This window comes from Acanthochromis polyacanthus, chromosome 13 (genome assembly GCF_021347895.1).
Source record: "Acanthochromis polyacanthus isolate Apoly-LR-REF ecotype Palm Island chromosome 13, KAUST_Apoly_ChrSc, whole genome shotgun sequence".
Taxonomy (NCBI): domain Eukaryota; kingdom Metazoa; phylum Chordata; class Actinopteri; family Pomacentridae; genus Acanthochromis; species Acanthochromis polyacanthus.
The window spans coordinates 29,525,748-29,539,885 of NC_067125.1; the positions used below are offsets into that span (position 1 = coordinate 29,525,748).

The window sequence follows — 14,138 nt, forward strand, 5'->3', positions numbered from 1 at the left end:
CCCCACTCAAAAAAAGCAAATAAAGCCACAAGAAAGATAAAGGGCGAGATGGGGAGAGTGAGAGTGATAGAGTAGCTCCTTCCTGCACATGCACCCTATCAGTGTCTCCTAGGTGTTATCTTTTAATTACAACTTGATGAAAAAATGTCCATTTAAGGATGAAAAATGACTGACACTAAGTGTGTTGCAGTTTAGCAACATTTTTTTTGAAAAAAAAGCTTTTTCTCCATTGATTAAAGCTGTCCTTTTCATTTCCATCAAGCTGTATGGCTGCAATCAACAACGAAAGGCAGCACTATTTGCTTTTTAGTGATGCAAACCATCCTTGACACAATTAACAGCTGAGCACACAAGCACTGGAATGGAGCAGCAGCTTCAGAAGAAAATCTACATTTTAAATAAGAATGCTAGACAAACATGGACTGCAATTTCATTTCCACTAAATGAGACGTATAATTCAATACTATTTATTGCACATTTTAAAAATTAAAACATTTTAATAATATTTTTATGATTCCAGGCAGGCATATGACATTATATGTTGTGTAGATACTGGTTGCAAATCTTTTTTTCAGTTTGTTTAATTTTCTTTTACTTTGATTGCTTGAGTGAAAGTGTCTTTTTTTGTCCTCTGTGAAACACTGATGAAAATCTTCAAGTTCTAATGCAGCAGAGTACAATTATGGGGAGGAATGGGGCTGGCGATAAGGATCAAAGCTGCTTTGAAACCACAGCTGATTGTTTACCTGCATTAATTCAACCAAGTCATTTACTCCTGCCTGTTCTGGAGCAATTTCGAGCTGAGCAGTCACTCCTGAATTCTCATAAAGAGACAATGGAATGGAAAAAAGGCTCAGAGGGTGCACCATAAGAGCAGTCTTTAACTTAACACACATGTGAGCCATTTACCATTGGTTTCTGTACAGAATCAGTAATTTTCTGTTCAAATACACTCATAGAACAGAAGCAAATTAAAGATTATCCAATATCTCTGAAAATGTGTTTAAATTAAAGCTGACAGTCTGCAAATTACCTTTGAGTTACTGTGTCGCTTCACATCCATAGTAATCAGAGAAAAAGAAATCTATGACAATTTTACACCCTGCTGAGATTTCTATAAAAATGTAATGGCAATTCATATATTGTCTTTAATTCTCACAAAGACAGTGAAATACACTATTGATTTAATAGTTACAATGATGATTTAAGTGTTTATTATGCCTTCACAAACATGTCTTGGGACATTTTGATTGCTGCATAAACAAGCAGGTTCACTCAGTCAGTGGCTCAGCAACACATTCATTGTGGCTTACATAAATCGCTGATCGATAAAAGACTAGTCTTAATTTACTCAATCAATTAGTTGTTGACAGATGAGCTGAATTAATATGTCAATGCAGTGCGAATTGAATATGCTTAATACCGAAATCAATTTCTCCAATCAGCAGGGCTGAATTATTAATGAATGAGAGAAATACTTTTTACTTCCCTCTCTTATTCATTGGTATCAAGTGGATGGTGATAAGATAAAGAGAGGTAGAAAGAGCTGGAGGAACATTGAGGACCAACCATCTGGTCCTAGAGGGACTGTAGATAAATACAGTATGTTATGCAACACAAGCAAACAGGGTTCATGCACCTGCCTAAAAGGCATCTAAATCTGGGCTGCTTGCTTTCACGGAGGGAGAAAATGGATAAAAAAGGTGAGCTGACTCAGGATGTCAACTCTACAACGATTGTGCTTCTATTCCGAGTACCTCTCAACTGCAGAATTTTAAGTGGGCAGCAACCTTTAGAAGAAGCATAAAGCATCAAGTGTTTAATACATTTCTTTCATATTGGACACTTGCTACAAATATTGCACAATGCCACAATGAAATCACCTTAAATCATTTCAAATGATATCTGTTCAGATCTTTGAGAACCAAGAAACGCTTTGCAGGCTTTGTTCAGTCCACACCAGAACGAAACAAATAAAAAATGGGTCTGAAACTGTTATGCTTTTCTCTTCTTGACTATTTCTCAAATGGATAATCAGTTGTAACCCTTTATATCTGAGTTGTTGCTTTACAGCTAGATTTTTGAACAAGAAAAAAATGAAGCATTCTATTCTGTATTTTGTGGTTGCGATTAGACTGTACCATAAGATCCTGAGGGAGTCTAGAGCCTGTGACAGACTCAGTAGTGCAGTCGCATCACAGATGTAGCATTACAGATGTAGCATATTTGACAATGCAATAATTTATTGGTTTCCCTGTTTTGGGAGGGTCTGGGGATGTATGTGAGCATTACTCATACTGGAGACTGGACCCAGAGGCCAATGCATCATTATTAGTGTTGCTGTTGATATTCAATAGAGTAGCAGCCTTCAAGTACCTTTTTGAGTGTGTTTCTCCCCAAATCCCCACATCTTCTCACAACTGACCCGGAAGGTGTGCATGTGTAATGATACAAATCCTGAAATATAGTCTAAATGAATGACTGAATAAGTAAATGAAGAAAAAGGCTAGAAAAGTTTCAAACCCATTTTTCATTTGATTAATTTTGATGGTGTGAATTGAACAAAGTACTGCAGCAAGCTACATGGACCCTAAAACTTTATCCCCTGTGCTTCAAATGTTGCTATGAGCAAGTTAATCCTGTTGTTTGTTCCAAATGACATTGCTCAGTATCCTTGTATACTGGCTGGTGTTCCATCAGTTTCCTGACAGCAGCTTTTTAGCAGGAATTGTGTAAAGAAGGTCCATAAACTGAGAGGGTTGAGCCACATTTAATAGCATATCCCCTTCCAGTCAGATGATAAAAATGCATAAGAGATATTCTGTTCATCTGCTATGATCAAGTCCACACAGCAGCCATCATGCATCTCATCGTGTATTCTCTAACATCCTTCAAAAGTCCCTACTCATGGAGCCCAAGTGACAAGAAATAACAAGCTCCAGTGCCCCACACTTTTATGTGAGCCGCACCGCAGAGAGAAAATAATGATCTCATGGGTTTTGGCTATCAAACCTTGTAGCATGACAGCATCATTCCACAGACCAGCCAGTCATATAAAAGAATTAGAGCACAGTTCCTCCTTCCTTTCCCAGAGCCAAACGCTGTCACTGACCAGGGACAACCCCACATCTCCCGGCAACAAATGGGCATTTGAAGAGCTGAGACACTCCCTTGTTACCTGTGGTCTGAGTGTCACCTCAAACTAAAACAATACAGTCAATGCTGTTGAACTGAACAGATAAGAGTTTTGTTAGTATTGACTCAATGATTAGAGCCGAACTTGCATTGAACATCAGAATACTAATTGAATTTAACTATGTCTTTTACTGTTTCATTATCACTGTCAAGGATTTTGCTTTCAGTTTATTGAAAAACAGAGAATTGATTTAATTTATCAGGACTCTATTCACTTGAAAAGAAGTTATCCGCATGAATCCAATGATCGTTTACTTTTATTCAGATGAAAACAACAACAAATAAAATTTAACAGCCTATTGTCAAGCTTTGTTAGCATTACAAACTCTCCAGTTTTGAGAATAACACAGTTATTGATACATTGACAGCACAAAAGCAATAATAGGTAGGCATGTTTACTACAAGTATACCAGTATTTGTTGGTATAAATAGTACTCTGTAATATTTTTAGACCTGTTAGGTGTTTAGATAGTCATCCTCACACAGTTCCATCAGAAAGGCATCTGATCGGCTGAAAATCATTCAGGAATATGATCTCAACATTATTCAGGTTTTTCTATTTACTGCATTTTGTATAAAGATAAATGACACAGAAAAGCTATTCACAGCATCTTCACTTGCCAGTAATGTATGTTAAGATACCCTACATAGCATACCTCCAAGTTATTCATACCTGGGAGATGTTCTATATGAGATATTGCGAATCCTCCACATTTGATTTTCCTGACAAAGGAGCACCAGAGCTGTGAAACTCCCTCATTCTCTTCTTGGGCAATCTGCTGTGCATGCTGCAGAGCAGTGTTGGCACAATTTCAATGGACTAATCTGCCTCATGTAGAACACATATGGTAGAGATGATAGAGGGCAAAGACAGAAATAACTCTATGTAAGTGCATCATATGAAAAGACGTAAAGTCACGGTTTAATTGTTTTGACTAGTCAAATCATTGACGAATACTTGGTGTGCAGAGAATCCATCTCTGGATTTGCTGTGCTGGATGGGACTATATGGCCGGGCTACTCCCCAGAGCAAGAAAAGGATATCTATGAAGAATAAGTATGCAAAGAGGGCTTTAAAAAAAAACAGTAAAGTGGTAGTTACTAGAATCCTTTGAAAATTATGGTGTTTAGACAGTGTACATGTCACAATACTGGGAGGCAATTACCTTGCATGAATCCTTCAGACCACAATTTCTTAGACTCTGACTAAAGAGAAACTCTGCTAAACAGCAGCGATGAATGATAGGAAGGTAGAGTCTGCTTCTATCAGCCTCAGTGCCTGCAGACCTACTGCCACTTAATGCCATCCCAGAATGGGTGGGAACATTTCAGTTCAGTCATAAAGCTGGTAATATAAAGCAAAACTTGTTTGTTGGTGCTTTAAATGAAATAACCAGAAGTCCATCTTAGGTCAGAGCACATTTTCACATACAGCAATATGAAAAGAGCCCGGGGAGCAGACTCTACTAACTGGTCTGTCAGATTTACTGCCATAAATCATAACATGCAGCAGAAATGGTAACCCTAGGCAGCAATAATCTCAGCATTTAAACTAACTGCAGAAGTTACAGCCACACTCAATACACTAGGCGAGCAAGAGAAAGCGTGTCAAACATCAAACATGGATGAGAGGACCATGGTTCAGAAAGTAAATTACACTGAACATCAGTGCAGATGTTTTTTCTCCAACTGAGCTGAGTTTAAACAGACATAAGTCCAGTGCACATACTCTAACAGATGTATGCTGAGATCTGTTGCACTCAGAGTCTAAACTAAACAGACTGATCTCTTGCCACCTCGACAGCAGCTCCCGTTTCAACAACCAATTGGTGGAAACTCTCTGACCTTTCTCCTCAACACACCTGGCCAGTTCTATCATATCCACCATTACAACACACTGTTCACAGCTTCATCAGTTTCAGGTAAATTGCCTCCCCAGGACACAGTCTTCATTATTACAAGAATTCTGAACAATTGCTCCGCTGTGTGTTAATAGAAGGTCCAGAAATGCAGTTAAGGAGGGGAGCGGAAAATCACCAGTCATTAGCAAAAAAGACCAAACAATGAGCTCTCCCAGGAATCCTGAGGCATTAATAGACCTGACTGAAATCATCTTCAACAATGTCAGTTTTACTTGGACTGCTTTTCCCTTCTTGCATAAAATAGTCTAATTTCATCTTAAAAACAGCATGAGAAGAAACAGAGGTGGCATAAAATGGCCAGAGATATTGTAAATTCACAGAGACACATCCTGTGTTCAGAGCTGATTTGACAGTGCGTGTCATTCCTCTATCTGTGACAAGAAACAGCAACACTGTGGATATCAGGCGAAGAAGTGAGACAGTGAGATGGAGAAAGAAGAATCTGGGAAAAGGCAGGCACATTTTGTATCTTATTCAAGATAGGTGGAATATTTGTGATATAGTGTAAATAAATACAACTAATTTCAATGAAAAATGCCAAATACCACAGAAAAAAAACTTATACTTTGTCACCAGATGATAAACATTCACAGTCAAATCCCCTTCTGGGCAGGTCAGCATCTTTCTACATTCGCATTCATCTTTTGATTTTTGTCGAGAAGCTTGAGAGTGCTACACCTGCTGCAGCTGATATAAGCTGGCTCAGGACTCTATCCCCTCCGAGTGCCTGCTGCTTCCCTCTGTGTACTGTGCCATTATTCCCCAGAAGTAGGTAATTTATGCAGTCGTTTATCTGGGAGGAAAAGCAGGATGGAGACACAAGGCAAAGGAACTACGGCAGGGCAACACCGCTCATTGATTTCACAGATGGATAGGTGATGCAGACTGCTTACACGTAATCTAATTTAGTCACCTTCAAGCACATACCTTATAGCCTGGTCCGAGCTGATGAATTGCAAATATCTGTGCGGGATTGAGGGCCTCGCTGAACACGTAGACAGCCCCTAGTTGCCCGCAGAATACTCTGTTAGCATCAGCTGTCTCAGAGGACCCAAGGAAGCACTTATCATAACTCTGCAAGAGGGACACAGAAAAAGAGGCTACATCATTTGGTACTTTGGGACTAAAGTGAGAAAAAAAAAATCATACACAGCTGGAATAGACAGGGGAAATAGTAAAATGTGCAATTTTTGATTCTGCAGATGGGTTACGTTTTGCACAGTGGCATAGAAATTCAAAGTAGTAATCCAATACAACAGCCTCCCATGTCATCCTACTGGCTCTGATTCACACAGATATGAATTTCAATGTAACATGCTCTATATGTACTTTAATATGCACTCGAGCTATTCAGGAAATAATCAAGGGTAATTCACAAAAGGCAGCAGTAAATCCTGTAAAAACTAAAGCCCTACACAAGTTGTACTGCCAAAAGAAACATCAGCTTTGTTCAGTTGATCTGTTTTCTCACACATTTTGCCCCGTTAGCAAAGCTCATCCAGCCAGATTTGTATGTGATGGCCAAGCATTTAATGATTGTTTGAAGAAAAAAAAATGCTATGTGCTATGATACACTACAACATCTCTGAATAAAATACACATCACTACACAGAACTGCAAAAAAAAAAAAAAAAAAAACTACCCAGGCTTTCAAACTTTTAACATCAGCGCTATTTTTAAGTAGGCCAGAGCAAAAGGATGGTGACAGCTTATATTTTTGAAAGTGTGGACGTTAAAGACACAGTGAGGGTATGACAGGAAAAAAATGATTTTAAGTTTCCACATTGTTGGGCCACAATGGTAGGGAAATAGTAGATGTAAAGAAACAGAAATTATGCTGATAATACAAATCATACATTTTTCTGCAGACCTTACAGAAGTACATAAAAGTCTTCATCCAACTTGTTTGTTTTGTTCAACTCATTTATGCTGATTTAGCTTTTAGCTTAAAATATTTTATGTGCATGCCACTCACTTGGTTGAAACAGGTCAATCTGATTTAAAATTTACTGTGTGTGTGTGTGTGTGTGTGTGTGTGTGTGTGTGTGTGTGTGTGTGTGTGTGTGTGTGTGTGTGTGTGTGTGTACTTGTTTCTGCTATACCGGTGAGGACTTTGACCTGACTATTTGCTATAAAGGTGGGGACTTGTCTTACGGTGGGGACCTAAAATGAGGTCCCCACGGGTGGCAACACCGTTTGGCCATATTGTTGTTAATAAAAAATGTAAAAGTGCAAAAACGTTTGTTTAGGGTTAGGCATTGATTTGGTGATGGTTAAGGTTAGGGTTAGGGTAAGGGTTAGGAGTTAGATATGAATGGGAGTCAATGGTAAGTCCCCACCGGTATAGAAAAACAAACGTGTGTGTGTGTGTGTGTGTGTGTGTGTGTGTGTGTGTGTGTGTGTGTGTGTGTGTGTGTGTGTGTGTTCTTGTACTTGCTACATGGTGAGTACCATTTTCTGCATTTAACTATCAAAGTGAGGACATTTTTACAAAGTGAGGACATTTTGGCCGGTCCTCACTTTGAAACAGCCATGTTTGAGGGTGAAGACTTGTTTTTAGAGAACAGGTACGAATTGAGGTTTGGTTAGGGTTAGGGTAAGGATTAAGTTTAGGCAATCAGTTGTGATGGTTAAGGTTAGGGTAAGGCTCTAGGAAATGCATTACGCCTATGGATGTCCTCACTAAGATAGAAGTACAAACGTGTGTGTGTGTGTGTGTGTGTGTGTGTGTGTGTGTGTGTGTGTGTGTGTGTGTGTGTGTGTTCCAGCTGATGCTGCCGTCATCACATGAAAATATATTTACATAATGGTCTTCACACTGAAATTTCTCTTTAGGAGTGGGACAGAAACTGTGCCATTAGAAATTAATGCAGCTGTTGTTAATGTGGTCAAATATCTATTGCAGCATGCTTGAATACACATGCATAGTATCAATCAAATCAGTAATTTTCGCTAAGAGCAATTCAAAAATGAAAATATACTGGCACACTATCACTCACCATATTCTCACATGCTTTCAAGAAACCTTCAGTCTGATGGTAATTACAGTTCATACACACTTAAATAAAGCCGCTGCTGCAATTTAGTCATTTTCCACTCGATGCATAAATGTGTTCTTCAAATGTTTCATATTCCATCTTCATGTCTGGCTACAGCAGCGCAACTCTTTGACAGATGCATGTTGACATTAACACCAAAATTCCAGTCATATTTCTGAGAAAAAATGTTGGTAAGTTGAAGCTGATTCTGCTCAGTGAACTGAAGATGTGTAGGTTTCTTTACCTTCATAATTACACGCAATGCAAAACGCTGACCATCAAAACCAGGGCAACGTGACAACAGTGAGGAGGAGGAAGAAGGAAGAGCACTTACATCATTTGTGTTGACGTGCCATGCCATGTCTCCGTAAGAAACAAGCTGTCCGTTAACATAGCATCTGATTTCACTGTTCCTCCAGCGGCTGTAGATGTGAACTATACTGATCATGTACCACTGAGGAAGAGCAGGGAGCAAGATGGAAAAGATTTAGCATGTGAGCCACAGAACATGTCATTTAGTAAATACGTCATTATGTTTCTTCTGTAAATAGAAAAAAAAAAAGCTTCAGAGGAGTCGCTAATATCCACAGTCAGCACTCCAATTATTTATATTTTTATTTATTTATTAAACAAAGAAATTGTGGTGAACCTTAAAGATACCAGAGACCACAGCACGGAGATTTTCTATCTAATTCTAAAACCGAATACAATAGAAGACAGTGAATAATAGATCAGAGGAAAGGCTAAGAGGAGGCAAGACAACTCATTTTTCACTCTGCACAAAGCCACGTCAGACACCGGCTTATTCAGGGATGAAACACTAACTACAGCCAGAGAGGTGATTTGAAAAGCTGTTATGTCAAGTAGGTACAAAAATCACATTAAAGACACCCCAGCAAGGAAACAATGGTCTTTAACCAGGCACATGTCAGGAGAAGAAAACACAGAGACTTTAAATCTCATATTTCTTAAAATTGTATATTTACTGTTATGTGAACATGTAAACTGGAACTGATTTGTGTGTATGGAGCTCTTACACTTAAAAAAAAAAACAGAGAATAAAATAGTCACTGTAATAATTTAAATTGACATGTTTGATAACAGCTCTCCCAAGTCTTTCTGCATTAACTGGAGTAAGCCCATTATATTTGTTACCACTGATCTATATTGATAACTGTATGCAATAATAAGTCATTCAATTTTGGGCAAGTGAGGCAAAGGCTCGCCTGCTCACGGCAAAGAAAAAGAGGAGAAAAGAATAATGTAGGTTTGGTGGTATAGAGTAGAAAAAATATAATTCTGAAAAAAAATGATAATATATGTTTGATGTTACAGTTGTCAGATAATTTAAGGTAAGAACAAAAGGGGATGATATAATACATAACACTGAAGGAGGACAGTAAATGCTCAGTTGGACTAATACCCGTTTTTTGTGTTGTTGTTTTGCATGTGCCAACAGTAGTAGTTGCCTCATCGTTTTTAACCACAAAAATGTACTGCAGTAGTATTATATAGCAATAAAATAAGAACAATACAATTTATCCCATCTTCATCATGTCAATGTTTTTTTACTTTTACAGTTTTGAATCTTCTTTCTTTTTAAGTTAAAAAGGAATCTTTCAGTTTAGCTGTGAGTCCAAACTTTAGTACTCTGTCTTGAATAAAGGAACACTGTAGAGTGAAAGTAAACCACTGTGGTCCCTGCTTGAAATACTAATGTGGATTCTTTCAGAAGTAGTGATGCTGAAACCGATACATCCCATAACTAAACTTTAATATATAAACATATCATTACATGTGGTACATTTTAGTCATACAGCAAAAAAACAAAACAACAAATGTATGTGTGCAGAAAGCCAATATAAAGACAACTGTAGAAGTTTACTGACTAAAGAAAGAGGCGTCAGATGTTCTCAGGACACCCTTTCAAAACAGAGTAATTGTGTTTCACGGGCATAAACAACATACACTGCTACCTTTTTAAAGGCTTTATTCAAAATACATTCTCTTAATATTATCATAAGCTATAACCAGTGCAATCTGAGTAATGCTGACAGTGCAACCTCATTAAAATAGTAAGAAAAAGTCAGTCCAACGAGCTCTACATGGAATCACCACTCAAAACTCTTCAGCTGTTCATATTATGAATGCTGGGTAAGAGTGGCTACTACTCACAGCAGTAAGGAATAGGTTGTTCGTCTCTTGTGTGACTGTGTGCCCACTATTTATTGGTTTGACCCACAAAGGGCGCTGCGAGCAGTCTAATAGAATTACAGCTGTCTACACACAAAGGTAAGGACACTTAAAAGAGGATTCATGGCTAAGAGGAGGGAGAGGAGCGCAAGCTGCCGAGAGATAATTTAGAACTGCACTTCTCCACAGATGTCTGAGCCCAAAATCAATTAGAAAACTTAATTCAACATGCTTTATCTTCTAAGAGCTCCAACAATACAATAGCTGCATTGTGACGCTTGCAATGAGAAACAGCAGCCCACAGGTGTTATGCGAAACCTCTAATTGTTTGACACATGCTTTGAGACAGTTTTCCTTCTCTGCAGGGACAGGTACACTACACTGACACACCACGCTAAATTAAGCTTCATTTTCTCAGCTACATTTACATCCAATTAGACCTGTAAGACTCCTCAGAGAGTTACAATCACTTCAGGTCTGTATGTAGATATAGAGCCTTTACAAATAAACCGGTGCCAGTAAAAGAACAGATGGTGGGCAGGGAGTCGAGAGTAAGTGAAGCCAAAACTATAGGGTGACTTAAAGAGAGCAGCGTATGTGTTGTGTGTTTCAAATAAAATTGAGAGCCTTTATCCCACTCTTTTAAAGTTAAGCCACAATCATCTGTAAATCTGACACTGATTGGCTGACACAATGAAATTTAGGTTTATATATGACTAACTTAAATTTAAAGCAGCTACTACACAGGTCTGGATTAATTCTCCACTATTTCAATTCAAAGATAGAAAGATATTTTTATTATAATAATAATACTTACTAAGAATAAAAATATGAAGTCCATGGGTATATATACATATATATATATATATATATAGGTCAGGGTAGAGACTGCGATTGGGTAGAATTGGAGTTTCTACCAGTAGAGATTGCGATTGAAGTCTCTACCAGTAGAGATTGCGACCGCAATCTCTACCAGTAGAAATGGAGTTTCTACTGGTAGAGATTGCAATTGGAGTCTCTACCAGTAGAAACTCCAATCCTACCAGTAGAGATTTGTCAGGGCTAAGGTTAGACTTTTAAGGTCAGGGTCAGGGGTCAGGGCAGGGGTTAGATTAAAAGGTCAGGCCCAGTTAAGGTTAGGGTCAGGGGTCAGATTTAAAGTTCCATCTCTACTGGTAGAAACTCCAATTCTACCAAATCGCAGTCTCTACCCTGACATATAAATATATATGTCAGGGTAGAGACTGCGATTTGGTAGAATTGGAGTTTCTACCAGTAGAGATTGCGATTGCAATCTCTACCAGTAGAAACTCCAATCCTACCAGTAGAGATTTGTCAGGGCTAAGGTTAGACATTTAAGGTTAGGGTCAGGGGTCAGGGCAGGGGTTAGATTTAAAGGTCAGGGTTAGTTAAGGTTAAGGTGATGAGCCAGCGGGACTGCTGAGGTATTACTGAAGCCCAGGTTGCTTTCATAGCGGCCTTCAGCTTGTTTATTTATTTTTTTTAACCTAATAAGATAATAATAAACATGTTCACAAAATTCTAGTTGTCTGAGATACATGTGTATGTTTAAAGAACATATACATATTGACATTGTAAAATAGCTGCAAAATATTAAAAGTCAAGTAAAAACCGACTGAAAACCACAGCTTACCTTCCTGGGTTGAAAATCATACTTCACACAATGCTGGAAACCTTTTCCTTTAGACTTGAGAGACGTCACAATCAAGCAGTTGCCAACAAAATGTGCAGAGTAGCCGATGCCTTTGCTGGTGCGAAAACTGGAAACAGACACGTGCATGCTTCATGTCATGAGGTGCAAACTTGACAATGTAACCTTAATTCATTTATCCACAGACAGAAGGTAATTCCAAACCAACTGAGGCGGAAGGATTTTGACTACTGAGTTATGAAATCTGCATATTTGGTGATGAGGAAGGTCGCACTTTAGTAATGCTTCCAGTGTCTAATCCTTCCAGTTTGATACACTTGACTTCACAAAACATATAAAACATCAGCACTGAGGAAATGCAAGCCATACACAATATGAGCAGACCCGATACAACCCACACTCTGTGCACACAACCTTACAATACCACAATAGTTTCCCGTTCTTTCCCAGCTTGGACTGCACATTTTTTTTTACTGCTGACACATGCTCAATACACTCCTACAGTCTTTAGGACTATTGCAGTGTTCCCACTTTAAAGACCCCCTCCACCACCACCCACTGAGATCATCTAAAACAAACAGACCTATTTGTCAAGGCAGATAAAGAGAGTATAGGCTTTTACTCTGTGGGGAGGTTGCAGGGCCAGAGAGATATAGAGCCCCACACCGAGCTACTACTGAGCCAAGACGCTTCGATGGACAAGCTCGGTCCCCGTCTGAAGATACAATTCTTTTTTGTTGTCTACATGCCCTGCCACTGAGCTGTGAGGCACTCGGAGCAGTGCATAAACAGGATTAGCTTGGCATATCTCACCTTTTTTGTGACTGTGTCAGTACGGAATGGCTGCCACATGAATACCAACATCTTAGCTTAGCCAATATTTCGTTTCTCCTTTTTGATGTTGCACATCAGAGAAACACAGAAAAAGTCTTTCGAAGGTGTGTAGATTCTTTCATTCAGACTGTTAGATCCAGATAAAGTAATGGCACCCAGCAGATGATAAACACCAAACTAGCTGTTTCTAACCAATTACTCTCCCCCATAAGCAAACTCTGCTGTTTCATCTTTATTATCTACTCTCTCTGTTTCATTCCCTTCCACAACTCTTTTATGTGCCATTGTAGCCTGTGATTTTCTCACAAAGTTCCCCTCAACAAACAAAGTGTGGCAGCCAACTATCACTGCACTTTTGGGTTATTGATTTTAGCACTAATTATCCACAAGCCTCCTGCAAGAGCTGCTATGTGAGCCTTGTGTGGCAGATATTCAAATTTAAATTAATACCTCTATAGTGTCTCCCACTGCAGCAATCCACCTCTACAGCAGACAGTTCCAGCCGCCGTAGTTCATGCCTCCATGGGTTTTAATCTCAATAATCTCACTTAATTCCCCTCTTTCTCCATTATAATTCACGAACATTATCTGGAAAAATGAAGCCCTTTCACAAACCACATTACATAACTGTTTCCAGTGTGTGAAAAAATAGTGTCTTTAAAACTAGTTTAACCTTGAAAAACAAGTTGCAGTCATAATCTGCTTAGATGAGAAAATCACTGTAGGTCACAGAGTATCAGACAGCATACTGCTTTGACAATAAAGCTGCTGGTAGCTTTATAGGTCTCTGCAGAGCAGACATGATTTCACATACAAAGCTCTTGCAATTAGATTGATGAAAAACAGTAAAGTGTCATTTTCCTCTCTTTAGTGTCATAATGAGGATTCACAGAATCCGACAGAGCGATGTGAGCCTACCGAGAACAAACGTATGTTTTTGTGTACTCACCAGTAGAGATATGGTTTGTCCTTGTCAACATTGATGTTATTTAGGGGATCCATTCGAAACCAGGTGTTGAATGTAAAGCCATTTTGATAAGGCCACTTTGCAATAGGAGGTAAAGCGATTGCCTACGACAACAAAATACAGAAAAAGACGAAATCATGCAATATGAGAGAAAGTTCAAAGATCTTTGCAGTGCCTTTAGATTACAGTTAGTTTATAGTTACAGTAATGCACATTATAGAAATCAACTTGAGTCAGGGTATAAAACTAATGTGATCAATATTTCTGAACAAACAAATATAGATAATAATCCAAATCCAAAGAAAGTTTTTCATACA

The 14,138-nt window shown here is 38.6% G+C and overlaps 1 protein-coding gene across 10 annotated transcripts in view; it reads right to left on the minus strand.

Moving 5' to 3' along the window:
- The window catches only part of nbeab (neurobeachin b), a 200,852-nt gene that overhangs the window by 134,580 nt on the left and 52,134 nt on the right, over nt 1-14,138 (minus strand). For all 10 annotated transcript variants that reach the window (XM_051957710.1, XM_051957709.1, XM_022189166.2 and 7 more), the window contains exons 5-8: nt 13,804-13,925; nt 12,003-12,129; nt 8,490-8,609; nt 6,045-6,191 (exon numbers count right to left, since the gene is read on the minus strand). In XM_051957710.1, coding sequence (XP_051813670.1) covers nt 6,045-6,191; nt 8,490-8,609; nt 12,003-12,129; nt 13,804-13,925 — 516 coding nt within the window. The remainder of the gene's footprint in view (nt 1-6,044; nt 6,192-8,489; nt 8,610-12,002; nt 12,130-13,803; nt 13,926-14,138) is intronic.